General features: G+C 41.6%; 1 protein-coding gene across 1 annotated transcript; it reads right to left on the reverse strand.

Moving 5' to 3' along the window:
* Positions 1 to 11,931: 11,931 nt before the first annotated feature.
* On the reverse strand, positions 11,932 to 25,818 carry MAGEA10 (MAGE family member A10). The gene is made up of 3 exons (XM_032756279.2): positions 25,795 to 25,818; positions 24,748 to 25,719; positions 11,932 to 12,050 (listed from the first exon to the last, which is right to left on the reverse strand). The coding sequence occupies exons 2-3, from the start codon at positions 25,652 to 25,654 to the stop codon at positions 11,932 to 11,934; spliced, it is 1,026 nt and encodes a 341-aa protein (XP_032612170.2). The 5' UTR covers positions 25,655 to 25,719; positions 25,795 to 25,818.
* Between the last annotated feature and the right edge of the window lie 1,800 nt (positions 25,819 to 27,618).

Below are 27,618 nucleotides of genomic sequence, written 5' to 3' on the forward strand. Positions count from 1 at the left end.
TTTTTTTGATGGAGTCTCTCTGTTGCCCAGGCTGGAGTGCAGTGGCCTGATCTGGGCTCACCGCAACTTCTGCCTCCCAGGCTCAAGCGATTCTTGTGTCCCAGCCTCTGAAATAGTTGGGATTACAGGCTCCTGACACCATGCCAGGCTAATTTTTGTATTTTTAGTAGAGGCGGGGTTTCGCCATGTTGGCCCGCTGGTCTCGAACTCCTGACCTCAGGTGATTCGCCCTCCTCAGCCTCCCACAGTGTTGGGATTACAGGCGTGAGCCACCGCGCCTGGCCTCATACTACCCAATTTTAAAATTAACTCTAAGACTATAGTAATCAATAGAGTGTGATATTGGGTAAGGGATAGACATATAGATAAAGGGAACTGAATAGAGAACCCAGAAATAGAACCACAGAAATACAGTCCATGGAGTCTTTACAAAGAACTAAGGAAATTCAATTGAGAAATGTTGGTTCTTTCATTGAATTTTATTAGAACAATTAGACAACCATACGTTAAACAATGAATCTCTAACTAAACCTCATATTTTATACAAAGATAATATATCTAAAAGATAAATGAAAAACTATAAGCAGTTTGAAAATAAAATACAGGAAAAAAAATCTTTTTTTCTTAAACATTTATTTTAAGTTCTGGGGTACATTTGCAGGATGTGCAGGTTTATTAAATAGGTAGATGTGTGCCATGATGGTTTGCTGCACAGATCAACCCATCGCCTAGGTATTAAACCCAGCATCCATTGGCTATTCTTCCTGATACTCTCCCTCCCCCTCCCCCAACAGGCCACAGTGTGTGCTGTTCCCCCATGTGTCCATATGTTCTCATCGTTCAGCTCCCACTTATAAGTGAAACCATGTGGTGTTTGGTTTTCTGTTTCTGCGTTAGCTTGCTGAGGATAACGGTTTCCAGCTCCATCCATGTCCCTGCAAAGGACATGATCTCATTCTTTTTATGGCTGCATAATATTCCATGGTGTATATGTGCCATATTTTCTTTATCCAGTTTCTCATTGATGGGCATTTGTGTGGATTCCATGTCGTTGCTATTGTGAATAGTGCTGCAATGAACATACGTATGCATGTGTCTTTATAATAGAATGATTTATATTCTGTTGGGTATATACCCAGTAATAGGATTGCAAGGAATCACCTTACCGTCTTCCACAATGGTTGAACTAATTTACACTCCCACCAACAGTGCAAAAGTGGTCCTTTTTCTCTGCAACCTCGCCAGTATCTGTTGTTTATTGACTTTTTAATAGTAGCAATTCTGACTGGTGTGAGATGGTATCTCAGTGTGGTTTTGATCTGCGTTTCTCTAATGATCAGTGATGGTGAGCTTTTTTAAATGTTTGTTGGCCACACGAATATCTTCTTTTCAGAAATGTCTGTTCATGTACTTTGCCCACTTTTTTTTTTTTTTTTGAGATGGAGTCTCACTCTGTTGCCCAGGCTAGCGTGCAGTGGCGCGATCTTGGCTCACTGCAAGCCACGCCTCCCGGGTTCACATCATTCTCCCACCTCAGCCTCCCGAGTAGCTGGGACTACAGGTGCCCGCCACCACACCCGGCTAATTTTTTTTTTTTTTTTTTGTATTTTTAGTAGAGATGGGGTTTCACTGTGTTAGCCGGGATGGTCTCAATCTCCTGACCTCGTGATCCACCTGCCTCAGCCTCCCAAAGTGTTGGGATTACAGGCGTGAGCCACCACACCCAGCCTACTTTGCCCACTTTTTAATGGGGTGGTTTGTTTTTTTTCTTGTAAATTTGTTTAAGTTCCTTGTAGGCTCTGTATAGTGGACCTTTGGGATCAGGGATCTGTAGGTCGTCTGTTTACTCTCATGATAGTTTTTTTTTGCTGTGCAGAAGCCCTTTGGTTTAATTAGATCCCATTTGTCAATTTTGGCTTTTGTTACGAAATGGCGAATTACCGTTCTTTTCACGTGATGTCTTTTGTGTGTGAAAGATAAACATATAAACATAAGAAGTGATGTTTTGCAAAGACATTAAAGAAAACACAGATTATTGTTATGAAAATATTGCATCCTTTTTATGAATGTCAGTACTTTAAAAAGTACATACTCAATAGTGACTAGGAATTACTGACACTAATGACTGAGAGACGTATTTTTAAAAACATTATCATAAGTTGTTACAAGAGACATATAAACAACAAACTTTTGACGGAAGACATAAACAACACTATAAAAAGGAAAGTTATTACAACAATTCCTTCTGCCACTATTACCTGCATACAATCCGTCCTACAAATATTAAATTCAATCATGTCATTGGGAATATGGCTTAAATATAAATATAATTTTCCTTTTAAAAATAAACGTTATTACTTTTTCTAGAGAAAAGATTTTAAAAACAAGATAGATTATTACCTGTGAGCAATTGTATTTGAAAGTGTGAGATAAGTTGGATGACTACGCATAGTTTACTAATTGGATTTCAAAGTCTTTTTGTTTTTCTACAGTTACATGAGCAGCATGCATGCCAGAGGCTGAATAGAATTCATCAAAAGGCTGATGAATATTTCAAACAAACCATCTAGAGAATATGTGTTTATTTTTGGTAATCTAAACCACATTTTAAAATATTTACAATATTTTATTATAATGGTAATTCATATGCACTTCAGAGGTGTTAGAAATATTGAAAGCATACATAAGAGAATAAAAACACTTATATTTCCATAAGCAGCAGAGAGCCATTGTTAATAGTTTACTGTATATACACACTCAGTTGTATGTAGGTACGTCTCTTTGATATGTACATGTGTTCCATAGTCTTTCAATCTGGCTTTTATTTGAGGAAGTTGATATGCTAGGGCATTTGTCAAGCAAAGATCATTTAGGTTCTAAGTTTGTAGTATAGGACTCCTGATTCTGGCCAAGATGGACCTAATTTATAAACCCATCTGAAACAACTAAAAACCAGGCAAAATATGTGAAACAGATTTTCAATGTATCGGACATTAGGCAAAGAAGACAGTGTTCTCTGGGAGATAAAAAAACAAGCAGGTTGAGCCCTATGATTGCACAAGCTTACCACCTAAAGAGACATTGTAGATCACAGTGCACAGAAGGGAATCCTGATTGTCTCTTTGAGTTAAGAACATGGAGCTGAGAGTATAGGCATGCCAAGGTGGATAGTGCCTGTAGGACAAAATTCTAGAAAGGAAAGAGTTTCACAGAAATAAATCTATAAATATTATGCAGGTCTTGGAATTATTTCTGCTCCCATTAGTCAGAATGGAAAATCTCACAATTCATGGGGTATTGGTTAGAGTATACAGAATAATTTTGCTTTAGAAGTGCAGCATTGACCATAGACTAAACACTGATTTTATCTCACTTAAAGTTCAAAGGCAAGATGCAGAACAATGCTTCTCTTTCCAATAAATTTAGGTGAGTTTCACAGCAAAGCTCAAGAATATTATTTATTTATAGAAACACAAAAATGCCCAGCACTCAACAAGGTAAAATTCACAGTGTCTGACATCCAATGCCAAATTGCCAGGTCTTGAAAGAAACAGAAAAGTAGGATAAAAATAAGGAGAAAAATAAATTTGAACTAGAAAAGAGACAGATGATAAAGTTAGTAGACAAGAACATCAAAAGAGTATTCCATATGTCCAAAAAATAAGAAAAAACATTAAACATATTAGTGTAGAAGATATTTAAAAAGACCTAAATAAACTTTGAAATGTGGAAGCTACAATGTATGATCTGAAAAAAAATGCACTGATTTGGATTAATGGCAGATTGGACATGTAAGAAGAAAGGATTGATGAACTTGAAGATATAGCAGTAAAACTTTCCAGAATGAAACACATAGAGAGAAAAATAAATGAAAAAAATGAATAGAGCATTAGTGAGTTGTGGGGCAATTTGAAGTGGCCTAATGTACATATATGTGGAGACTAAAGCACAGAAAAATGAGGGAACAGAAAAAAAATTTTGATAAAATAATGCACGAAAAAGCTTCAATTTTGATGAAAACTTTAAACCCACAAATCCAAAAAGCTAAAAAAATTTCAAGAACAAAAAATATGGAAAAAAAACTATACCAAGGTTCATGAAATTTGAATTACTTAAAACTAATGATAAAGAGAAAATCTTAACAGTATCAAGAGAAAAAAGACAGTTTAGCGGCAGAGGAACAAAAATAAGGATAAGGGTAGATTTCTTGTCAAAAACAATGAAACCAGTTGGACGCAGTGGCTCGTTCCTATATCAGCCTTTTAGGAAGCCGAAGTAGGAAGATCATTTGAGGCCAGGAGTCCAAGACCAGCCTGGGCAACAGAACAGGACTCCAACTCTACAAAAACAATTAAAAGTTTTAAAAAACAAATATTAAATTCAAAAATAGAAATAAACAATTAAACCAAGATGAGTGTGGAGCAACATCTTTAAAGTAGTGAAACATAAACAAAACTGTTAACCTAGAAATCTATATACTGTGAAAATATCTAGCAAAACAGAGGTGAAATAAAGGCCTTTCTGAAATGAAAAACCTTACATAATTAATCACCACCAGATAGGCACTACAAGAAACATTAAAGGATGTTTAAAAGAAATGTTAAAGGAAGTCTTCCAGGCAGACTGAAAAATGATACCAGATAATCTGGACCTAAATAAAAGAATGAATTGCATCAGGAATTGCAACATCATGGGTAAATATAATCTCCATATTATGTACATGTCTTTAAGAAATAGTTGACTATTTAAAGTAAAAATAATCATACTGTATGATGAAGTATATAACATACGTAGGAATAAAATGTGTGCCAATAATAGAGAAAAGGCTAAGAGGGGAGAAATGGAAATAAACTGTTGGTTTTCATGTGTTTGACTGTTCTGAGTTCCAGTGGGTGTGGCCAGCTGTCTTCCTTTTTGTACTCAAGGCCCTAGCACAGTAACGAGGTGGGCCTACATATGCCAGACATTTAAGTGCCGCTCTTCATTTAAAGTGTGAATGCAGTGTGATTGGAGGGGATGCTGTGAACTCCATACCCAAATTACCCTTCTCTGTTAAATAAGGAACTCATAGGCATCACTTCACCTTTTGTCCTTAAGGGGAATTAAGCTATAAATATTTAATAGATTTTAGTTGAGATTAGGCAATCTGAATGTCAGTCAAGGGGATTGTGTGCTGTACTGGGGGAGCAGAGGAAACATACGTAAGAAAAATGTACCAGGCTCTTCTCTCTTGTTCAGGGTGCTTTTATGTGATCTAAGAATACTTTCAAAAAAAGTGAAAATGCCCATCATGTTATTTGGTGCTGATAGGTGACAAGGTAAAGGCAGTACTAGGGGCCCCTTTCCTAGAGAGTTTGAAGCAGGGCTAGGAATGAAGGTGAAGACAGGGATTGGGGTCAACAGGAATGAAGAGCCTATGCAAACTCCAAAGGGGAACGGTGAGTTGGAGGGAGGGGAGTGAGTCCCATGCTGAGAATAAAGAATACACAAGTGAGCAGGAGGATAGTGTGTTCCATATGTGTTTAGGTCAGGGCATGGGGTGCAGGGAGACAGTGAGGAGCTTGGGAAATGAGAAATGGAATTGTAGCATATACAGAGAATGGAGAGTTTGGAAGGTCACAAGTTTTTGGCAGTGCCTGGCAACAAAGTTGAGATTCTGTGCAGTAGAGAGAATGGCGTCCACACAGATAAATGCCTGTTGGAGGGCATGAGAAAGTCCATATCTGAGGAAGGGCATTTTGCACAGAGCTGCCCAGTAGTGCTCAGGGGTGTCAGGGTGGCCCAGTGCTCTGAGGGAAGAAAAGGTGCTGGGTGGACAGGACTATGGGATTAGAGTCCTCACTTCATCCACACTGCTCTGTCTTCCCCATGTTCATGGACTGGAGTTTTGTGGAAGGCTTCTGTTGGAATAAGAGTTTGCACATCTAAAATTTTGAAAACCACTTTCTACCAACCAGATGCAGAATACATCATGAAGTACTGACCCCCAGGTACTTGGACCTGGGATTGCTTCTTTCCTCTTGCTCTGGTTGTCATGATAATCTTTATTTAGTTACTATAGAGAGGCCAGCTGCCAAAAACAGCACACTATGTTAGAGGAGGTAAGTGTCTGGGTATTAGTAGTTATACACTTAATCTTGGACAACAGATGCCAAGAGCACTAAAAGTAACATGATGTAACAGATATGACATTGAAAATGGGTGATATATAAATCTATATACAGCATGAGCCACCTCAAATATATATGCAACTATACGTATTCACACAAATGTATTTACACATATGTATATGTTTATACAAATGTATGTTTATATACATAAATATATACATATAGTTGTACATATACATACATGTATACATGAAGATATACATATATCTTTGTATATATGTATATATACACGAATATGTATATATGCAAATGCATACACACATATATAGGAGACACTCTCTATTTGGATTTCTGGAAGTGTTCTTCCTCCCTTTCCAGCCTCCTGTACACTTCCTTCCTTCATTAAGCTTAGTGTAATTTTGATTACCAAATAAATGTGTTTTCAAGAGACAGAATGGCGTCATGTAGCATGTAAGCCAGTATCTACACAATAATCACTTGATTTTACCTTAACCTATAGCCTCAAAATACTTCTACTCATGCAGCCAAACCTAATGTCCAGCCCTGGCACCTATCCAGATAGACCCATTTTCCTACTGCTCATGCGACAGCTCCACATGGACAGGCTACAGCACCTCTCTGACTACATAATACACACAGACCTCATCCTCCACACTCTTCCTCATCAAGTCATCACCAACTTTTCTTCCTCCACTCTCACTCTCAACTAAGGGCACAGCATGATCTAGAAATCAGATCAATAGAGATTCTCTCCATCACTTCCCAGTCCCTCACTTCCTAAAATGCTCACATGTCTTTCCACCTCACCATCTCCCCTACACCCCTCACAGAACAAATTAAGGGCCTAGCCACTTCCTTTTGTTTTGTAGAGTTAGTGTGTCCTCAGCATATGTTCAATAAATGTTTGCCGGATGAATGAATGCATGCATGAACTAATGAATGAATGAAATTACCAGGCATGGGAATTCACTGATTCAAATCTTGGAATCTGCCCCACCTGGGCCTCCTGCCTCCATGAAGAAACCCATAGTTCCCTCACTTGTGCTCACTTGAGGCCACAGTTCTCGTGGAAACTACAGCTGAGAGTGTCACTGTGGACACCTCCTCCCCAGGGCCAAACACCAACATGGAGATGAGGATGCTCCCAACAGGATGGTGCATGATACTTGCTGCATTGGACCATGCACGTCCATGTCAGCTTAACAATGGAGGGTGCCATTTCCATGGGGGTTCCATCCAACCTTCCCATGTCCAGACCTTGGACCAGCCCTCTACCCTAGACAGTGTGTGGTTGAAACATAGGCTAGCGATCACAGCCCCAAGACTTCTGCCCCCTTGTGCGCCAAGATCTCAGAAGCCACTGGAGTCCATGGTGTTCCTGGCCCATCTTGGCTGTTGGTCATCAGTCAGCAACCCACTCACATAGCCCAGCCTCTATGGAGGGTCCACAGGAGATAAAACACCAGCCCCCAGTAGGCATGAAGACAGCACTCAGCCCTGGGATGCTGGCAAGGATGCAGAGGAGCATTGGAGTGATCAAGAGAGGGGGCTCACCCAGAATGATGCAGGGAGCCAGCCATACTCTTCCTGACAGAGGGAAGGTGATTCTGAGGGAGGGTGCAGTGTCCTGCATGCCACTGGTGCATTCAGCCAACAAGCCTGTCCATTCAGATCACGTGGCCCCTTCCAGTTGGTAATGTTGGTCCCTGGATTTCCCAAGCCTATTCTTGTTCATTGTCCTGTTCTCCCCTCTCCCTTCCCCCTTCTCTCCCTCAGGTCCCTGCCCCCACCAGGCTGAACTCCGGATTCAGAGCTCTGATTGCCAGCCCGCCTGGGGCTCTGTGGTCCTGGTTTCGCATATGGTCTCTCTCATGGATTCTGGCAATTGCTCTCCCCTGGATCCTCCCAATGCCCCTCACGCGCTGAGGGTCTCCTGTCTGCTCTCCTTCCTAGGCTCTTGTTCATTCTGACCAAATCTTTCTGAAAGTAGAGGAGAAATCTCCTGTCCACATATCAGAATTTCAAATCATTTTTAATTTTTTAAAAATGTTTATTGGTACAGCATTTTTGCAATGAAATTTTAGAAATATTTATAAAATGCTAAACTATTTATACCCTTTTCATTTTCACCCAACATCCATGTTAATACATTTCTTATAAGAAAACATTAATGTTTGCGCAATAATTCATATTCAAAGATGTTGATTTTATTCTATTCATCATACAGCAAATGGGAAACAACTGGTGTCCATTAGGAAGAAAGAGTTTAATTATGGTGCATGCCTACTTTAGAATTATAGAAATTAGTTTCAAAAGAGAGATCTATATATATATACCATTGTGGAAAGATCCCATATCCATTTTATGAAGTGACAAAGGCTAATGGCAGATCAATATGTACATTATCATTCTTGTGTATTAAATAAAAACAATATATTGTTATAGCTTATCTGTCAATTAATAGCCTAGAGTCAGTTTTAAAATAATACATACCAGATTGTTAATTGTGGTGACCTCTAAGGAGGGGGATAAACTGTGGAGGAGTTTCATAAAGGGGAAAATTGTGAGTTATATACATTTCTATAATTTTTGCAATAGCAATATGCAAACTATTACCTTTGAAATACAAAATATTTATACTTAACAGAAATGGTAGCTATGGTACTTAAAGTAACTGCTAGCTGATGCATCAGAGAAACGCTGAAATTTGATTGGCATGACACAAGTTTATTTTATGCATATATAAGTTGTGATACAGTTTGCCAGGGGCTCTACACTCTCATGTGACCCAGGGATCCGTGCTACTTCCACTTTGTGATTCCATCATCTCAAAATGAAGCTGCCATGCTTGCCATTGAAAGGAGGGAAAAGTGGAAAATGGCACAGTCGCAATTCCCGGATGTGACAAACAATGCTTCTGCTCATGTTTCAGTGGTAAAGGGTTGTCACACTACTCTTCCTAACTGCAAGTGGACTTTACTGTTCCCGTGTGTCCAGACAGGAGAGGAAGACAAGATGTGGGTAAGTAATACAGCCTCCCCCATAAACTGTTACATAGTAAGTGCTCAATAAAAAGCAACTATTATAATTTGCTGTTACACAATCCATCTCATTTCTAGGAGGAGTTTCTAAGAAGGCCAAATTTGCCTTGAAGTTCTCCAGCTTGTTCAAGGGTCTAGTATGTCACAGATGCTTTCTAATATAGGGTCACAACTGTCCAAGAATCTTGAAGTTCTCAGCAGGAAGGCTTATCTTTGCAACACCCTTTATTTTTTTAACTTTTATTTTAGGCTTGAGGGTACACGTGAAGGTTTATTACACAGGTAAACACGTGACACAGATTTATTAGACAGATTTTGTCATCCAGGTATTAAGCCCAGCACCGAATAGTTATCTTTTCTGCTTCTTTCCCTCCTCTCACCCTCCCCTCTCAAGTAGACCTCAGTGTCTGTTATTTCCTTCTTTGTTTTCATAAGTTCTTATCATTTAGCTCCCACTAAGTAGGCTGAGAATTTTTTCTTCCATTTGATTCCTGATAGAAATCATAACCTGTGAGTTTCTGCTACTCTGCACATGCCTGAACACCTGTCAGGCGCCTCTAGGCACAGTGAAAGCCAGTATTTTTCCATGGAGCAATTAAACAGACAAGAGGCAGTAGAAGGCTGCTTAATTATTCCTTTTTCATCAGAGCTGACATGTATTCCAAGGAATTAGGTTTCACCTCCCGGGGGACTCCAGAGATTTAGGAATTTAGCCTCAGTAAGTAGATGTTTGTTCCACTGGGATTTCCAAAGTGTTTCCTCACCTAATATTCATGAGGGAAGCTTTGGTTTTTGACCATTCATCTGTGCATGTGTTCAGAGGTGAACTCCAAATCAAACACCCTGTAAAGGTCCAATTTCAACTATCAAGGTGGTTCCAAACTTCGTGTAACTTCAGGGGGATATCCCAAGAACTAACAGATAATATGGCAAATCAGACCCTACTCAATCCCTTAGGAAAACACTTGGAGACTCTGTCGAAGATAACCAGAGTGGTACCCAGGTGTCCAAAAGTCACTGTCCCATGTGAATTTTTATATCAAAATGGTTGTTGATATCACATGGCTTCCTGGGTGAGAGATGGGACAGCCAGAGGACTTCTACAGGGAGAAGAAATGCTCCCTGTCAGGAGAACAGGTGATTCTAGGCTGTTGGGAGGACCAATGACAAGCTGGTCAGGTTCCAGAGTCAGACAAAATATACGGAAGGGACTGAAATGGCCACATCTGGGCAGAGTCAGGTCTTGAGGAACCCAGCATACACCAGTCCTAAATGGTGTTTGATTCTCATTGTCACCCCCAGGTCTGCTTTTAGTATCTTGTGCTCAAGGTCCTTCTTCTCCGAGACTTATCAGAGAACATAGAGCTCAATACGACATGGAATAATTAAACAAAAAAATAAAGTTTCATCCATAAAATTCAGTAAGTGCTTACCTCTTAGAAAATGTACTTCAAAATTTGAGTATGCGGGAGTTTTTCCCAGCCAGATGGAGCTCAAAGCTCCTTGAATTTGAGTCAGAGACCAACTCCTTCCCTCACTCCCAGATGCTTTTCCATGCAAATCACTATTTTCATTCGTGTTTTCACCACTTTGCTTACAACTGGTCAAATTGCACTTGAGATAATCTAATTAAAATTCATTTTTAATAGAGTCAGCTCTAGTTCTCCCAGTCAGGCGGAAAAGTACCTGGCCAGTGGCTTCTGGGTCTCCTTTCCAGGGAGATTTGTGCTTCTCTGTCAGGAAACGCTTTCAGATGATGAGTGTTCATCACCTAGCTCCTGCACTGTGTTCAACAGCACCGGGACTAAAGCACAAGACACTTTCCATTCCTGCCCCACCCCTCTCTGTTCATCCACCATCAAAAAAGAACTGTTCAGTTTTCCAGTACGAGCTTTTCTCACACCCTCTGAGAATCTGGCCCTGGACCCCCCCCAATTCATTAGAATCAGCTCCCTCCGAAGAAACTGCAGTTTCCCAAAGTCCAAAAGGCCCCACACAGGGCATTTACGTCTGGACCACTCTCACCTGGAGCCCCACACCCTCATCCCTTTCTTACTTTTTCTCTACAATTATATGACTGCTCCTCCTGGACTTTACTACCCTGGGTAGGGGTGAGTCTGGCTTACCTTAGCATCTCCACTATTAACCCAGGGCCTTCCACAGAGCAGATGCTCAGTGCACAGAGAATAAACGAGCCAGTGAACAGGGAGAATTATTTATTCAGATTTAATTTGTCTTACATTCTCAAAGAAGCCAAGGAAATCCAGGTATGCATATTTCTTTTAAAAAATTTTACCGAATAGACTGAGTATAAGGCAAGAATTAAATATCTTTTAATTTCTTTATCTCATCAGTTTTACTGCTCATTCACATTTCTAAATGAATACTTATTCCACTGCTGTAACTATGTCCCAATTCACAAAATGGAATGGATTTCCCAATCTGAAGAAAAAACAAGAGTCCTACTCCTAAACTATATAAACAGCACTATGTGTGACTACTGTCATTCATAAATTTGAATGCTGAAGTTCATTCAACCATCCATTAAAAGGAACATTTGAACAATTCCAAAAGGAAACAAAGACAAATCTCAAAGTCACCCAATAGAACAGAAACCCACTACTAAGAATGCTGACTGCTCTCTTCAAAGAGAGAAGAATGGGCCTCACATCACATAAGGCAGGAGAAACTATTGGACGGAGCCCTGCAAGGTGCACTGGCCCAGCCCCACTCCCAGTGGCCCTGGCTGCAACTCATGCTCAGATTCCCTCTTCCTCCTCTTTCAAAGCTGCTTCACGCAGGGTTGGGTAGGAAATGCGAACTCTTGCATTGACCCTGACCACATGCTCCGGTACTTTCAAGTAGCTGGTTTCAGCGAGTGCCCTTGGACCCCACAGTAACTCATAGCATATGGGATCCCTGCCGGGCACCTGCCGGTACTCCAGGTAGTTTTCCTGCACGAAATCTTGGGTGAGCAGTTTCCTGGTACCCTTAGTATGCATGATTCTATTCTGCTTCTGTTCCATTGTTTCTATTCTATTGAAACAATATTTTAAAATGCAAATCCTTTCCCACTATGTTGGTTACAGATTGCTATTAGCAGAACTCCGGAGTCACACTACCTTAACCAACACAGTTTTCCTGGTTTTACTCTGGGGCTACTGACATTGTGTTTTGAGGTGGTGCTTCAGATTGTGCAATGAAGTGAGGTGGAAATTTTAAAATGTTCGTCCTATTCGTTCAGTCATCTGCCGTATAGGCAGGCTACAGACCTCCCCTACATCTCTGCTGCTGACCCCCTTCCAACCAACACTGTCCCAAACATAAGTACCAGTTCAACACAGTCTTCAGTCTCACCCAGGGTTTTCTCTGTTTTGTTGCTTAGATTTTATTGCTGATATTGTTTTTTTTCTCTTTCTTTTTCCCTTCTATAATTTTCCAGGGTTGATTTGGGAAGCAGAGAATAGCAGCCCAAATTTGATTGTAATTTTGGCGGCTACAGGTAAGGCACTAAATTGTAAATAATTTAAGTGTAATTGACATTTTTACAATGTTCTGTTCCCCATGAATGAATAGGTTATGCTCCTCTTTATTTCAGACCCTCTTTACCTGAATCTATCAGTATACTTTGATAGTTGCCTCTAGAAAGACCTTACACATTTTTGTTAGGGTTCTTTTCAGGTAATTCTTGGATTTTGTTACTATTGCAAATGGCATATTTTCTGTTGTTTGTTCTAATTAGGTATTGCTTTTGCATGTCAAAGATTTTGATTTTGCTACAGTAATCTGTTACACACCTCTTTCTGAAAGCCCATTCAACTGAATATTCCACTTGCCTGTTCCTTTGAATTTTCAAGACCGATAATGGCATTATCACTAAACATTATGTATTTTTCCAATACTCACACCTCTTATTTATTTCGATACTTATAGCTCTGACTTTGTGTCTCAATGATGATTTAAAACATAGAGATAATAGCCTACATCTACTTCTTGTTCCTGACATTAATGATAATTCTTTGAACGTTTCACATTTAAGTATGTTTGCTGTTGATTTTAGGAAATAGAAGTTATCTTTCAATATAGGTTAACTAAATGTTTTTACCATGAACTCATCGAATTTCTTTCAAAAGCTTTTTCTGTACCCATTAACACAATTAAATTTTTTTCTACTCTATTTTTTATGTAAAGAATTACAATGAAACTTTTTTTCCTAATGTGGAATCATATTGTCTTTCCTTGGGCAGAGCCTGTTTGTTCATTTAATATTCTACTAATTTACATAGGATAATTGCTGCTATGTAACAGAGCTTGCTTGATGTGTTTTTTATATCAGGGGTGGGAGGTGGTCCTCATCTGTTTTTTGAATCCAAGAGGGCTCATCTGGGAGAACAAAGTGAACAATTGTCTATATTTTGTGTGCGTTGGAAGAGCTGAGATAAGATGGTGGTTAGTTTCCCCTGATTATTTAGTAGAATCGGCCTCCAAAACTGACTAACATGGAACATTTGAGGGTGGCTTGAGCTTTTAACAGTTTGAGCTCGTATAGTTTCAGTTTGTATAGTTTAATTAAGGTTTTCTTTTTGGATCAGTTTGGTCACTTAGTCACTTATTTATTTATTTCTACAAAGTGATCAGTTTCACTTATGATTTAACCTTTAGTGGAATGATATTTATGATAAAAGCATTTTATTAGGGAAAGCCTCATACATACAGATTAATAGAGAGACTAATATAGTGAACCCAGTGTATCTGACTCTCAGCATCAATAACCTTAACTACATGGCAAATCTGTTTCCAGTTAGACACTCACCTACCTGCATCTAAGCTGCTGGAGTAACGTGGAGCAAATCTAAGACATCATACGATTTCATCTCTAAATAATTCCATATGATATTTTTAAAAGATAGGGACTTTGTATTATACAAAAACCCAATATTATTTTCATTTCTAAAAAATAAATAAATGATTATCAAATGTTCAACTGTTTTACACACTTACCTGGTAGACTTATACTTTATAAAAATTGTGTTTCTTTGTATGAGTACCCAAATACAGTATTATATAGTGATTTTTTGGTCATACCCCTTAAGTCTTCTATCATTTGTAGGTCCCCTCCACATGACCTGTTTTCTTGCCACTGTTTTGTTGGTGTTGGAAAGAAACAGATCTTGTGTTCTTTCCAGTTTTCCATAGTCTGGATTTGGCTGAATACAACACTGTGATGTCCTTTATCATATTCTTCAGCCCTCCATTTCTAGGACTACAAGATGCTCTAGGCTCATGGGGTTTATGCCCTGCCGCAGTCCTAAAATCAGCCATTTCTCCAGAGATCTGGTTCCTTTTAACAGGAAATAGTTCTAGAAATTTACATCTGTGTGCTAGGTGTGCTCATTGCTACTTTTGCTTTTGGTGTTGAATTTACAAACTTAAAGTTATGTAAATTTCCTCTTGTTTTCTTATAGAAGTTGTATAATTTTTGCATTTTGCATTAGGTCTATGATGTAGCTTGAGTTAATGTTTGTGAAATACCTCAGGATTTGTCTAGGTTATTATTATTATTGTTTGTGTATAGATGTCCAATTTTTCATGCACCATTTGTTGGAACAACTATACTTTCAGCATTATTGCTTTGTTATAAATCACCTGAATATATGTGTGCAGGTCTATTTCTGGGCTCTATTCTGTTTTTTTAATATATGTTTTTTATCCATTCGCCAAAAGAAATACATCTTGGATGCTTCTATTTTTGGTGATTATGAAATAAGCTATTGTACACATTCACATACAAATTTTTATGTAGGCATAAGTTTTCAAATCAGTTGAGTAAATACCTAGGCGTAGGATTGCTGAATCTTATCGTAAGACTATGTTCAGTTTTTTTAAGAAAATGCCAAACTGTCTTCCAAAGTGGCTGCATCATTTTGCATTTCCACCATCAATGAATGAAAGTTTCTGTTGCTCCACATCTTCACTAGCAATTGGTCTTTTTTTTATTTTAGACATTCTAATAGATGTATAGTGGTTTCTCATTTTAGTGCACAATTCTCTAATGACAAAGGACGTCCAGGACTTTTACTATGCTTATTTGCCATCTGTATATCTTCTTTGGTGTACTGTCTGTTCAGATCTTCAACTATTTTCATTTATTTTCTATTGTTGAGTTTTAAGAAGTCGTGTATATTGTCGAGACAAGTTCTTTATCACATATGTGTGCTACAGATGTTTTCTGCTAGTCTGTAGCTTCTGTTTTTATTCTGTTAACTCTGTTTTTTGAAGAGCATAAGATTTTTATTTTAATAAAGTCCAACTTGGCTAATTTTTCCTTCACCAATGATACTTTTGGTGCTGAATTTTAAAACTCATCATCAAACTCAAATTTATGTAGATTTTCTCTTATGCTTTCTTATAGAAGTTGTATGGATTTTGCATTTTGCGTTAGATCTATGACGTATTTTGAGTTGATTTCGTGAAATTTTTAAGGATATGCCTAGGTTATTATTATTATTATTATTATTTGTGTCTAGATGTCCAATTGTTCAGGCACCACTTGTTGGAAAAAACTATACTTTTACCATTATTGCCTTTGTTGCAATTCACCTGACTATATGTGTGCCAGTCTGTTTCTGAGCTCTATTCTGTTTTATTAATCTATGTGTTTATTCTTTGCTAATGGTTATGTCCTCTACTGAATTCATATTTTGAATCCCTCAGCCCCATGGTGTCTGTATTTGGAGATGGGGCCTCTAAGGAAGTAATTAATATTGAAAGAGGTCATAAGGGTGGGGCCTTGATCCCATAGGATTAGTGTGGTTTTGAGAAGGGACACAAGAAAGCACTCTTGTGCTTGCATGAGCTCTCTCTCTCTCTCTCTCTCTCTCGCTCTCTCCCTCCCTCCCTCCCTTTCTCCCTCTCTCCCTCCCTTTCTCCTTCTCTCCATGCACATGCACAGATGAAAGGACAAGAATGAACATAATGAGAATGGGCCATCTACAAGGTGGGAATAAGAAACTGACCCCTCCAATCCTTTATCTGTGACTTTTAGTCTCCAAAACTGTGAAAAAAATAATTTCTGTTGTTTCAGCTAAATAATCCATGCCATTTTGTTATGGAAGCCAAAGCTGACTAAAACATAACCCCAGGTTATAAAACTTTTCTTCTGTTTTCTCCTAGAAAAAAAGTATTTTTGACATTTAGGGCTATGATTCATTTTGAGTTACATTTTTGTATGGGGCAAGGTATGTGCAATGGTTAGTTTTATGTGTCAGCTTTTCTAGGCTATAGTACTCAGTTGTGTGGTCAAACACTAGCCTAGCTGTTGCTGCGAAGGTATTTTGTACGTGTGATCAACATTTACAATCGATTTTAAGTAAAGCAGTTTACCTCCATAACGTGGGTGTGCCTCATCCAATCAGTTGAAGGTCTTAAAAGACCGAGGTTTCCTGGAGAAGGAATTCTACCACAAGATTGGAAGGTAAAAACGCTGTGTCAGTTTCTAGCCTGATGGTCTGTCTTACAGATTTTGGATGTATCAGACCTCATAGTCACCTGAGACAATTCCTTAAAATATCTTTCTTTCTCTGTCTCCTTTTATAGATAGATAGATGATAGATAGATAGATAGATAGATAGATAGATAGATAGATAGATAGATAGATAGATAGAGTATGGATTGAAATTTAGTTTTGCATATGGATAGCCAATTGTTTCAGATCAAATTGTTGAATACACTATCGTTTCTTTTCTCTAATCTTCATTTGCATCTTTATCAATAATTAGTTGTCTATAGATACATACACATGTGGATCCATTCCTGGACTTTATTCTCTTCCATTGATATACTGCTATAATTATGATAATTCCACACTATACTGATCATTGTTAGTTTATAAGCCTTGAAATGAAGTAGGGTAACTCCCCCAACTTTGTTCTATTTTTTAAAGTTTTCTTTGACTATTCTAGGGCCTTTGCACTTCTATATGAATGTTAGAGTCAGTCTCTCAATTTATATTTTAAAAATCCTGGAATTTAGATTTTTTTGCAATGAATATGTCAAAAACTTTGAGGGCAAATGACATCTTAATATTCAGTCCTTTGACTCATGAATAAAGTTTATGTCTCTGTTTACTTAGATTCTCATTAAATTTATCTCTCTAATGTTCTATAGTTTTCAATGGATAGATCTTATACATCTTCTGTCATATTTATCCTTTAAATATTTATTGTCTAATGCTATTTTAAATTGCATTGTTTTTGTCTCAATTGCCAATTGCTCATTGCTAGTGTAAAAACACAAGTATAATGATCTATATCCAGCAACATTGCTAAACTCTTATTAGTTTTAGAAGCATTTTTTTGATAGATAGAATTGTCCGTATATACTCTTATTTTCTGTAAATAAAGACAGTTTTATTTGTCCCTTTCCAATACGAAGGCCTTTAAAAAAACTTATTACACTGGACAGAACCTCAGGCACATTGTTGAAGTATTTTTCTTAACACCACCCTTTTCCATGAACTCGTCAGTCTTAGGTTTTAGTTTCCTACATGCAAATATCCTGCATAATTTCTGGCATGAAAATCTGCCTCATTCACTCTACACTGTTGAAATCCAAGCCTGGGTACTACATCTACTGAGATGAGCACAACCCTACAGTTGAAACAAGACACATAAGATGCCCAGTGGAGCAAATGTATTCACTGGAGTTTGACAGCCTGAATGCAGTGATTTCAGACTGGGGAAAACTGAAACCCCAGGAGACTTCTGTGGATACTTTTCCATCAGTAGGATGGGAAATTTCCTTGGTGGTATCCAAGTGAGTGGTCTTCAAGATGTATAAGAGAAATTTTTAGGAGTGAAGTAGGATGATTCACATCTACACATATATTTAAATACAGTCAGATTACCTTGGAGAAATTTCTGGTAAGATGTACAAAAACTAGATAATGGTGGGAGAAAACAGAAGGAAGCACTGAAATGGGGTGACTTTGGGGAAAGGCTTAGAGGAAATACTCTCTCCCTGCCATGTGACCCACCCAAGTTGAACATGGGAGGAAAGGAGCACCGCTATTCAGTTTGGGAAAGCTCTTTAGGAGTGCTAAAGAAATGTCCCCTTTTTCTTCAATCAGAGCATCCTGGCTTTGTCATCAGACTCCCCTCTTCCCTCTCTCCATACCCCTTCCCCCCTCCCACCCATGACAATGTCCTTATAGTGCTTTGTGATATCTAAGCCCCTCACCCCTCAGAGCCACCATTGGCTGGGTAGTGACTTGCTGATCCATCAAAGCTCATGGCAATGGCCTTATTGTCACGGTGGAAGGGGGTGTATATATAGGGAGGCCAGGAGGCGTGGAGTAGACGATTGAGAGACATTGACATGGTGAAGATGACCAGGAAACCACAAACCTCCAGCCCAGGTGTCAAAGAACAACCACCTGCCAACACCAAAGGGGCGAGGAACAGGAAGGCCCTCTGTCAAACTAAGTCGGTAAGTCCTATCGAGGTAAGAGAAGCTCCTCTTAGTCTTCCCCTTGACTCCTCCCTCCCAAGACTCCTACCCTGTCCTACCCTACCCCCACCTCAGCCGGTACCTCTTCTCCTGAAGCCCCTGTTCCCACCCCTCCTCCATCCTCTTCCCCAAAATCAGTCCCCTTCTGTGATCTCCCTGTTGTCCTTTCAGGTTCCTAAGACAACCAGGAAGGGAAAAGGAAACCTTTTAGGGGATTCCAGAAAAAAAAAAAACAACTCTCCCAAAAAAAGATCTCTGCTTCAAGAAAGCCTGAGGAAGGAAGCGAGCCAAAACTATCCAGCCCTTGTGACTAGCTGAATGAGGAACTCAATCAAAATTAGCCACAGCAGGACCAAAGCAAGGAGACCTCCAACATCTCTAGTGTCTCCCCGGGCAGCCAGTAATTTCAGGGCAAGACCAGAGAACTCAGATTTACCTGTTTACCTGAAAAGTCTCCAGAGGTCTAACCCCAAATAAATAGCCAACAGGGTCTAGAGTACGTTTTACACCCCACAGGGTACACCCCACGGTGATCAAAATAAAAAGAACCTGTTGTAAAATGATGTGTGTGTGTGTGCGTGTGTGTGTGTGTGTGTGTATGTATGTATGTTCTAGGATGGTGGGGAGGGAGGAAGGAGGGGAGAAGTGGGAATTTGGGAAGGGAGGAAGGTGGGATCCTCTTCAATTTCTTTAAATTCAACTTGCTCTTTCTTTAGTTTCCTAGAGTGGAAATTTTGGTTATTGATTTTAGATTTTATTTTCTAATATAAATATTTAAAATATGCTATACATTTTTCCCAAGGACTACTTTAGCTGAATCCCTCACATTTTTGTACGTATATTTTTATTTTCATTCAACTTAATGTATATTCTAAAATTCTCCTAAGACTCCCTCTTTGATGCATAGATTACTTAGGAGCATATTTTAAAATTTACAACATTTGAGCATTTTTCAGTTATCTTTGTGTTTGATTTTGAGCTTAACTACACTATGGTCTTCAAGAAGCATCTTAAAGAATATGCTTTTTATTATTTCTAATATTTTCAATTTGTAAGGTTTGTTTTATGGCCCAGAATACCATCTATCTTGGTAAGTATTTTATGCACACTTGAGAGGAATGTTTATTCTGCTATAGTTGGATGTGGTGTTTTTGTTTGTTTGTTTTTAATTTTAATCAGGTAATCTATATCCTTCCTGGTTTCCTGCTTACTTTTTCTCTGAAATACTGAGAAACAATTCAGAGAGTTTTGACAAATATATAGTCCCATGAAACCACAACCACAGTGAAGGTGCAAAATATATTCGTCATCCCTAAAAGTTTCTTCCTGTGCTTTTGCAGTAAAACCATTCCTTCAGTAGAAGTGACCTGAGGTGAGCAGAAGTGAGCATCTGCCAACCATGAGCACTTTCCCTATTAACAAAAACAGGTGGGCACAGAAAGTGGCAGTTGCTTTCACACACAGGTAGCATCGAGGAAGAAGATCAGATCAATAGTGTCATAGAAGGCCAGCTTACTGGCCTGGTCATAGGCTGTCCCTCCCTTTCTTGTGCAAGGCCTGCCCCCAAGTCTGGCTCTGCCTTCCTGGCCTCCCTGGCTCAGATGAGTGACTCATACACCTCACCATCTCCCCTACATCCCCCACATATTGGATTAAGGGCCTTGTCACTTTGTTTTGTTACCTCATGTTTCCTCAGCATGTATTCAACAAAAGTTTGCTGGATGAATGAATGAATGAATGAATGAATGAAATTACCAGGCATGGGAATTCGCTGATTCAAAGTGTGGAGCCTGCCCCTGTGTGGGCCTCCTGCCTCCATGAAGAAACCCACAGTTCCCTTACCTGTGCTTGCTTCATTTCAGAATCCTTGTGGAAAATACCATGACAGGGTCACTGCAGACTCCTTCTCCTCAGGCCCAAACAGTGTCTTGGAGGTGAGGATGCTCCCAACAGGGTGGTGCATGATGCTTTTTGCATTGGACCCCACATGTTCTGTCAGTTTAACAATGAAGGGTGCCATCTCCACAGGGTTTCCATCCAACTTGCCCATGTCCACACCTTTGGCCAGCCCTCTACCCCAGACAGTGTCTGGTGGCAACACAGGCCAGTGATTACAGTCCCAAGACACCTGTCCCCTTGTGTGCCAAGAGCTCAGAAGACACAGGAGGCCATCTGAGTCAGGGACACCAGCTGGGTCATTTTCAAGGCATGTCCACACAAGCCCTTCATCTGCAGAGTCTGAGCTGATTAGTCCCAGGGCGCTTTTCCTCCAATTTCCCCTCCATGCAGCCCCACTACCACCTTCCACTGATCATTGGCAGTCCTGGTGAGTCTCAGCTGTTGGTCATCAGTCAGTAACCCAAGCACATAGCCCAACCTCTATGGAGGGTCCCCAGGGGATAATTCACCAGCCCCAGTAGGCAAAAAGACAGGTCCCAGCCCTGGGATGCTGGCAAGGGTGCACAGGACCACTGGAGTAGTCAAGAGAGGTAGCTCACCCAGAATAATGCAGGGAGCCAGCCATATTCTTCCTGACAGAGGGAGCGGAATCTTAAATGAGCATAAGGTGTCCAGCATGCCGCTGATGCATTCAGCCAACAGGCCTGCCCATTCAGATCACAGAGCCACATCCTGTTGATAGTGTCCAGATTTCTCAAGCCTATCCCTGTTTGTTGCCGTGTCCTCCTTCACCATTTCCCACTTCTCTCCCTCAGGTCTCTGACCCCACCGGGCTGAAATCTGGATTCAGAGCTCTGAGTGGCAGCCTGGCTGGGGCTCTGTGGACTTGATTTCACATGTGGTCTCTCTCATGGACTCTGGTAATTGCTCTGCCCTGCATCCTTCTAATGCCCCTTGCCAGCCGAGGGTGTCCTGTCTGCTCTCCTTCCCCGGCTCCTGACTAAATCCTTTGAAAGCAGGGGAGAAGTCGAAAGGCCCTTTCAACATAAATTTCTACATAAATTTGACTTTGGGCACTGATATTTAGACATCTGCTATGAGAGAGATTTCCAGGAATGGGACAGAACACTCAGAGTACTTCTGCAGGGTGTAGGCATGCTCTGTGTCACAGGGTGAGAAGGAGATTCTGGGCTTCTCTCCTGTGTTCTGGGCACAGTTTTTAGCAGAGACCACAGTGACAAGCTAGGCAGCAGTCCAAGTTCCAGAGTTGGATAGGAGGGAACACTGGGGACAACCAGGGGAAGGGTGCTGTAATGTGGGGAAGTGCTGGCTCTGAACAGAAATGCCAGCTCCTGGGTAGAGTCAGCTCTCAAGGAACCCTGGGGATTGACACAGGAGGTTCCTGGACTAATAAGGTCCACAGGCCACCCTGAAATGGTGTTTCATTCTCATTGTCACCTCCTCTAGGCCTACGACTGCTACCTTGGCCTCAGAGTCCCTATTTTTGTCACCTAAGAGACATCGTACAGGGCTGAGAAGAGAAATGAAGTACTATTCAAGAGGTCGGCCTCAGGCTGGGAGGAGTGGGAACAGCATGGGCTCTACGGGGATTCAGACCAGGAGTCTGGTTCCAGCCCTATTCCTTACTAGCCGTGTGATTCTGGGAAATGCCCAAGTCCTGTGAGCCTTGGGTTCTTTATCTGTGAAGCAGGTGTGATAATCCCTGTCCATTAGGACTATGGAGTGTGTGCAATATAAGTGAAGAAACTGGCTCAGGGCCTGGCATAGTTAGAAGTTCAATGAATGGCAGATGGCTGTTATTTCTATTATTTGACCTCAGATCCCATCAGTCTTCTCTGGAATTTTTGTCATTGTTATCCAGTACATCTCAGAATATGCAGCTCAATGGAACATGGAATCCCAAATCAGTCACAAATGTTGCTTCATAAATAAAACTCAGTAAATTTTCCCTCTTAGAGGATATATTTTCAACATTTCATGTGCAGGAGTTTCTCCCTGCTGGATGCTGCTCAAAGTTCATGAAATTTGAGTCAAGTATCAACTCCTTCCCTCTCTCCAAGTTTCTTTTCCTTCCAAATCATGATTTTCATTCATTTCATCCCCACTCAAAATCTAGCCCTTGCTTAGTGTTGTTCAAATTACACTAAAAATAACCCAATTAAAATGTTTCTCTAATGGAGTCAGCTAACTTCTAGGCATCAATTCATAGGCTTACTTATTATGAAATCCTTATCTCTCAGGAGTCCTTTGCATATGATGGGTATCACCTAGTTACTTTTTTTAAATTTAATTAGGAGTTCAACTGCACTGAGACAAGAGTGCAGAACACCTTCCATTCCTGCCCCAGGTGGACTCCTCTCTGTTCATCCACCACCCAAAAGGAACTGCTCAGAGCAGTTTTACATCCCAGGATTTTCTCTCCCAACTATGTGAGGCTCTGACCCTGGCACCACCCAGCTTCTTTGGATTCCTATTCACCAGAAGGAACTGCAGTTTCTCAAAGCCCCAAAAGTCCTGGCTCAGAGGATGTACGTGACCACTCTCACCTACAGCCCAATACCCTCACCCGTCTCACTTTTCTTCTAGGTTTTAGAAGACATCTCGCCACCTTGTTACTTGACTGAAGCCCCTAGACTCTACCACCCTATGGGTAAAGGTGGTTCTGGCTTAACATTTCCACTACAGACCCAGGGCCTTCCAAAGACCAGATGCTCAGTGGATGTTTGGGGGGAAAATGCACCAGTGAGCAAAGGTTTCATTTATTACAGTTTAATTTCGACTTAACAAGATCCAGGGATATAACTTTTAATTTTGCAGGATGATAAACTAAAAATAATAAAGAAATAAAAATACTAACACTTAAAATTATTTTCTCTATTTTACTATTTTTTTCATATTTCCAAGAAAATTACTATTCCAATTCCATGTTATTTTATTACAGATTACAAATATGATGGAAGGGTTCCCAATTTGTTTTACAAAATAGCAAAACTGTTTCTTAAACTGGATAAACAGAAACAAACATGTGACCTTAGATTCTGAAGCTCATAAACATTCTAGTAAAAGTAACAACATTTTAAAATACCAAGAAGAGGCTGGGTGCAGTGGCTCACACCTGTTATCCCAGCACTTTGGGAGGCTGAGGCGGGCAGATTACCTGAGGTCAGGAGTTTGAGACCAGCCTGGCCAACATGGTGAAACCCCGTCTCTACTAAAAAATACAAAAATTAGCCGGGTATGGTGGCACCCACCTGTAATCCCAGCTACTCAGGAGACTGAGGCAGGAGAATCGCTTGAACCCGGGAGGCGGAAGTTGCAGTGAGCCGAGACTGCACCACTGCACTCCTGCCAGAGCAACAGAGTGAGACTTTGTTAAAAAAAAAAGAAAATAAAATACCAAGAAGAAAAGAAAAGAAGTCCCCAAGTTATCCAAAGAGAACAGTAAGACAAAGATGTTATGCACTGTATTTTCCTCAGCCTCAGCCTGGCCCTCCACCACGTACATCATTGATTTCCGTTCTCATTTGTTTTCATAAATTAAAAAAACAAAAAAAAAACAAACTGACATGTAATTGTAGATATTTCTGAGGTACAATTTGATGTTCTGATTATATGTAGTATAGTGATCAAATCAGGTTGTGTATCCATCACCTCATGCATTTATCATTTCTTTTTGGTGACAATATTGAAAAGCCTTCTTTCTAGCTGTTTTGTAATATACAATATCTTAATGTTAACTATAGTCATCCTACTGTGCAATAGAACACTAGAACTTATTCCTCCTATTTAATTGTAATTTTCCATGTTGGCTAACCGCTTCCAAGCCCCTCTTGTCCTTCCTCTCCCCAATCTCTGCTAACTACTGCTCTACTCTCTACTTCCATGATACTAATTTTTTAGATTCCACATATGAAGAAAGTGTGGATTGACTTGCCTTTTAAACAACGTGAAGACTCTGTAGAAGCTGCCTGTAGCACTAGAACTTGCACTGGCCATGGCAGCAGTATCATCTGTGGTGGCAATTCTGGCCTGGGCTCTCTCTTCCTCATCTTTCAAAGCCTCCTCATACCACAGTGGGAAGGATCTTGGATCACTCCCATTTACCTTGGCCAAAAATTTCAGGAGACTCATCTTCCTAATTTCAGCATGAGCCCTTGGACCCCACAGAAACTCATACCGTGCAGGATCACTGCCAGGCACCTGCCGGTACTCCAGGTAGTTTTCCTGCACCCAATCTTGGGTGAGCAGCTTCCTGGGCTCCCCATAAATGAAGTGCTCCATCCCATCATACAGCCCCATCATATTCAGTGCTTCCCAGATGACCTCCTCAGGGATGCAGTAGTCCTCTATGAAGATTATGCTTAGGATAAGTATGAGAATGCCAGTCTTGGGCATGCTCTGGACATCACTCAGCATCCCATCATAGGTGAGGCCCAGGGAGGTGACAAGGACAAAGGAGTGGCCAGTGGGGTCCACTTCCTTTACATCGATGCCAAAGACCAGAAGCATGCACTCGGAGGCTTCACTAAACAACAAAGGGAAGTGGTCTTCATAATTTTTTATGACACTCTCCAGTATTTCTGCCTTTGTGATTGGCTCCTTCGTTTGATACTTGAAGAGCAGGAACTGCACCAAATCAGTCACCTTTTCATCTATCTCGCTTCTGGGTAAAGACTCATTGTCTGGCAGGGCCTGTAGGGTGCTTGGACTCTCCTCCTTTTGGCCGCTGGAGCCCTCATCAGATTGATCTAATGGAAGGGAGGCAACGACCGAGGGGGAGGAGCAGGCTATCTGAGCATTCTGGGGAGGATTTGGTGTCTCTTCATCAGCAGAAACCTCCTCTGGGGTGCTTGGTATTAGAGGATAGCAGGAGGAGGAGGAGGAAGAGGAGGAGGAGGGAAAAGAGGATGGAAAAGAGGAGCTGGTGGAAGTGGATGATGAAGCATACTCCTCCACAGCCAGGGGGGCCTGTGCACCCTCGAGGCCCTGTGTCTCACTTTGGGATTGAAGATCTTCTTCAGGCATGCAGCGCTGACGCTTCGGAGCTCGAGGCATGATGACTCTGATCAGGGTAGCAGGTGGGAGTGTCGGCAGGAGTTGGGCGATGGGGACCCACAGGCCTGGGGAGAAAGGGAGGGTGTAAGTGGTCACAGCTGAGAACCACACCCTGGAGGTTCTAACAAAGGCCAACTTACAGGTCTTCTCCTTCAGTGCTGCTCTGTGGTGTCCCACAGCTCTTGACCTCTTGGTCTCCCTGTCCCCTGATAACCTGAAGAAGGAAGTAAGAGATGGCTCCTCAGGATGCAGCCGGCAGAGGCCAAGGCTCCAGGACTGACAGTAGGGCAGGTGGAGCTGATGCAGTGGGGTCCACTTTGGCCTGGAGCACGTGGGGCCCTTGGTACACATTCAGAGCATGCACCTCACCTTGACTCCTGGCACTGTGTGGGCCCTCTCTGCTCTGTGACCTGAAAACACTGCCTTAGGCCAAGGCCTCACCTCACAGTCCCTGGAGCTCCTGAAAGAGGAATTGAGGGGCCCTCAGGGTTCAGGCTGCAAGCACAGCCCCAGCCTCCCAGTGTTGTCAGGAGGGTGGGCTGGACTCTGTGAGCTCCCCGCTGCCCTGGGATGGGGAGCCTCTGTGCTCACGTGGGGCTCTCAGCTTTCTCCTGGAAAAGCCTGGACCCTGCTCCTTTGCTGGTCTAAGAAACTCTCAGATCAAAAGCTTACATCCCTGATACGAAATAGAAGACATGAGGGGACCCACATCTGGCCACAACTGCGGAGGTCCTCCCAGAAAAGACAGCAAGAGGTGGCCATATTCAGCTGGGTCCATGTGTACTGGGGTGAGGAGCCCGCTTCGTCCTCTTCTTGATGCCTGATACGACCTGGGACCCTTCCTTTGTTGACCTGAGGCTACTTCCTTAAACCAAGGTCCTATCTCCAGGAGACATGGAAAGAGGAAGTGAGGGGAGTCCATCTACCCACAGTTCCCCGTGAATTCCCGTGGCTGAGAGAAGGGGCAGGGTGGGGCTGAGTCCTGTGCGTTTGGAGAACAGTGTCCCCTCAGTCCTCACCTTGACTCCTGGCAGGGTCTGGGACCCTCCCTCTGCTGACCCGAGTGCAGCTCCCTTAGACCAACACCTCTCCCTCCCAGAGACTAATGATCCTTGTATAAGACAGGGAGCCTCAGCGTATAGCCCTGACTAGGTTCTCCAGAGTGACAGTAGGGTCATGGCAGATTTCTGTGGGGACCCCGTCTGTGTTATGGGCTGGGGGTAGCCTCAAATTTCCCTCAGGTTCCTTACCTGGACTCTTGTCAGCTCCTGCGACCCACCGTTTCTGCAGAAAAGAGGGGCTCCCTGTGTTGACTTGAGTCACCCTCTGAGAACAAGGTTCTCGCCTCCCTGAGATCCCAAAACAAAAGTAAGAAGGAGCCACATCCTGTCATCCCTGTGGGGTGTCCAGGGCTGATATCTCCCCTTTACACCAAAACTCCATTTCCCTGAGGGTTCCTCATCTTCCTGCCTCTGGTAAAATTGAGCTTGCCACTTAGTGCCAATCCTGATCAGGTCCCCTCAGAGCTAAGAACAGGGGACAGCCAGACTCTGTGACATCCCTTCTTTCTGGGCTGCAGGTACCTCCAGTCCTCACTATGGGGGCACCCCTTGGGTCCTGCAGATTCTGGGACTCCTCCCTCTGTTGACCAAGTGTGGAACCCTGTGATAAATTCTTAGCAACCCTCAGACCAAGGTCCTCACCTCCCTGAGACCCGGCAGGCAGAAGTGGGGGAGGGGCACCACACGATCACACCTGCATGGGATTCCCAAAGCTGACAGAAAGAGCAGATTTGGTGGGGTCGGGGGGAAAGGGGGACAAGACGGGGACTTCCTTTATTTGGGTGTCCTCCAGGTATTCAGATTCACTCCCGACAGGGCCCAGCCCTTTCCCTCCTGCTGAACCGCGTATGGGTCTTGCACACCAAGGCCACCATCTCCCTGGGATCCCTGGTGAGAAAGTGG

This window comes from Hylobates moloch, unplaced genomic scaffold (assembly GCF_009828535.3).
Source record: "Hylobates moloch isolate HMO894 unplaced genomic scaffold, HMol_V3 SCAFFOLD_7, whole genome shotgun sequence".
In the NCBI taxonomy this organism is placed as follows: Eukaryota; Metazoa; Chordata; class Mammalia; order Primates; family Hylobatidae; genus Hylobates; species Hylobates moloch.

Coding starts and splice junctions, on each gene's coding strand:
- MAGEA10 (XM_032756279.2), bottom strand. CDS start 25,654: ATGCCTCGAGCTCCGAAGCGTCAGCGCTGCATGCCTGAAGAAGATCTT. Junction 12,051..24,747: donor TCTGTGGGGTCCAAGGGCTC/ATGCTGAAATTA, acceptor GTCCAAGGGCAC/TCGCTGAAACCAGCTACTTG.